Genomic DNA, 2,104 nt, shown 5'->3' on the forward strand with positions numbered 1-2,104 from the left:
ACCGCTGGTGGCACGAGCGCCTGGTTTCGAAGGACACCCTCCATGGCCGGTTCACCTGAAGCTCCTCCGCGAAAGCTGGTAAGGGCAACAAATACCGGTGCCATTCACACTGCGTCGTGGGGGGACACAAAAACATCTTTCGGTCTCCCATAACGCAGGGCTCATCATTCCAATTGACGTCACTCTGGGGGCTTTGGATGTAAATTCTCAGTGGGTTTGGAACTGGTGTTTTGGAGAAGGAGATAGTAAAATATATTATATCTCTGCGAGCGAGGTGTATTCTCATCGTGATACAGATTTATAGCGAGGGTATTTGTTATTTAAAGATGGTATGTTTAATAATGTGATTAATTAATAACTTGTTTAATGATTATTTAGTCGATAGATACTCCAGCGTACTTCAAGGTATTGTCAAGCCAATATGTGTAGAGTCTTGTGAGTGTTAAGGACCTTCTTGTTTTTCTAGCCAGAAGTAACCCAATTTCTGAGATAAATATGGAAGACTAGTTATATGTGTCCCGCGGCACCTCTCGCTCTGTATGTCCACCAAATATGAGTAAAATTTACATCAATAGTTGTCTCCGATTCTCATCCGAAAAAAACGTTTCAAATTATTCCCAAAATAGCAGGGCTCTTCATTGACAAATAATGCTTTCAGAATACGCTGTACTTTACGCTCTTTCCTTCTGTCCTATCCTCTTTTCCACTCGGCAAAGCTTTCTTTGCTTGGGAATAGACAATTTCCTATTACCAAGCGGTCCGCCGGTAGTTTGCGGCGGCTGAATCACGAATCGTTCCATCTGCGGGATGGTTCGTTCCGATTGATCCGACCGTCTGCGAACAATTCTGACACCTCATTGTCACTGGAACAGTCTTATTCATTAGAGAAAAGACAGAAGAAAAGATAATAAGTTAAGAAAGAAAAGATAAGAGAAAAAAAAAGAAGATTACCATCCCAAGCCTAACATAAGATGGAAGAAGAAAAAGAGAAGGGACCGCGCGGCTACCAGTCCCATCACGCGACGGCCCTTCGTGTCGCGGCCGGAGAACTCCAGCCCGAGTACACAGTCCTGTCCGGCTAGATCGCCGGGCAGGGCGTCGGGCGGGAGCTTGCCGGACGCCAGCATGATGTCTCGGAAGTTCAATGGGGCGTAGTACACCGTGCAGAACTCGTCGTTCGGGTGATTTTCGGGTCTGTGGAGAGACCGGAATAGAATGGGGTTAAGGTGTGTCCACATATGGTCGGCCGCCCATCAATCGATGTCGACTGAACTTAGATTCACCTCTGATCGAAGCTAAGAGGTCCTTCAATCCACTTCAGAAACGCCAAATCTCCCCGAGTGAGGGCGTTAATATAGGCGCGATCTATTTGTAATACTATTCAGAGTATTACACTTGTAATACTATTCACACAGTATTACACTTGTAATACTAGTCACAGAGTATACCACTTGTAATACTATTCAAAGAGTATTACACTTGTAATACTATTCACAGAGTATTACACTTACTTGTAGAAGCTCAGAGGTCCTTCAATCCACTTCAGAGACGCCAAATCTCCCCGGGTGAGGGCGTTAATATAGGCGTGTTCTATTTGTAATACTATTCACAGAGTATTACACTTACTTGTAGAAGCTCAGAGGTCCTTCAATCCACTTCAGAAACGCCAAATCTCCCCGAGTGAAGGCGGTAATATAGGCGTGTTCTATTTGTAATACTATTCACAGAGTATTACACTTGTAATACTATTCGCAGAGTATTACACTTGTAATACTATTCGCAGAGTATTACACTTGTAATACTAGTCACAGAGTATTACACTTGTAATACTATTCACAGAGTATTACACTTGTAATACTATTCGCAGAGTATTACACTTGTAATACTAGTCACAGAGTATTACACTTGTAATACTATTCACAGAGTATTATACTTGTAATACTAGTCACAGAGTATTACACTTGTAATACTAGTCACAGAGTATACCACTTGTAATACTATTCAAAGAGTATTACACTTGTAATATTATTCACAGAGTATTACACTTACTTGTAGAAGCTCAGAGGTCCTTCAATCCACTTCAGAGACGCCAAATCTCCCCGGG

At 42.5% G+C, this 2,104-nt stretch overlaps 1 protein-coding gene across 1 annotated transcript in view; it reads right to left on the minus strand.

Annotated features, from left to right (window-relative positions):
- LOC103517026 (fatty acid synthase-like) overlaps nt 1-2,096 on the minus strand; it is an 11,981-nt gene extending 9,885 nt beyond the window's left edge. Inside the window, exons 1-2 of the mRNA XM_026829270.1 lie at nt 2,050-2,096; nt 1,008-1,194 (exon numbers count right to left, since the gene is read on the minus strand). Coding sequence (XP_026685071.1) covers nt 1,008-1,127 — 120 coding nt within the window. The 5' untranslated portion in view covers nt 1,128-1,194; nt 2,050-2,096. The remainder of the gene's footprint in view (nt 1-1,007; nt 1,195-2,049) is intronic.
- Nucleotides 2,097-2,104: the final 8 nt, after the last annotated feature.

Source organism: Diaphorina citri, unplaced genomic scaffold, assembly GCF_000475195.1.
Source record: "Diaphorina citri unplaced genomic scaffold, Diaci psyllid genome assembly version 1.1 scaffold1723, whole genome shotgun sequence".
NCBI classification, from domain to species: domain Eukaryota; kingdom Metazoa; phylum Arthropoda; class Insecta; order Hemiptera; family Psyllidae; genus Diaphorina; species Diaphorina citri.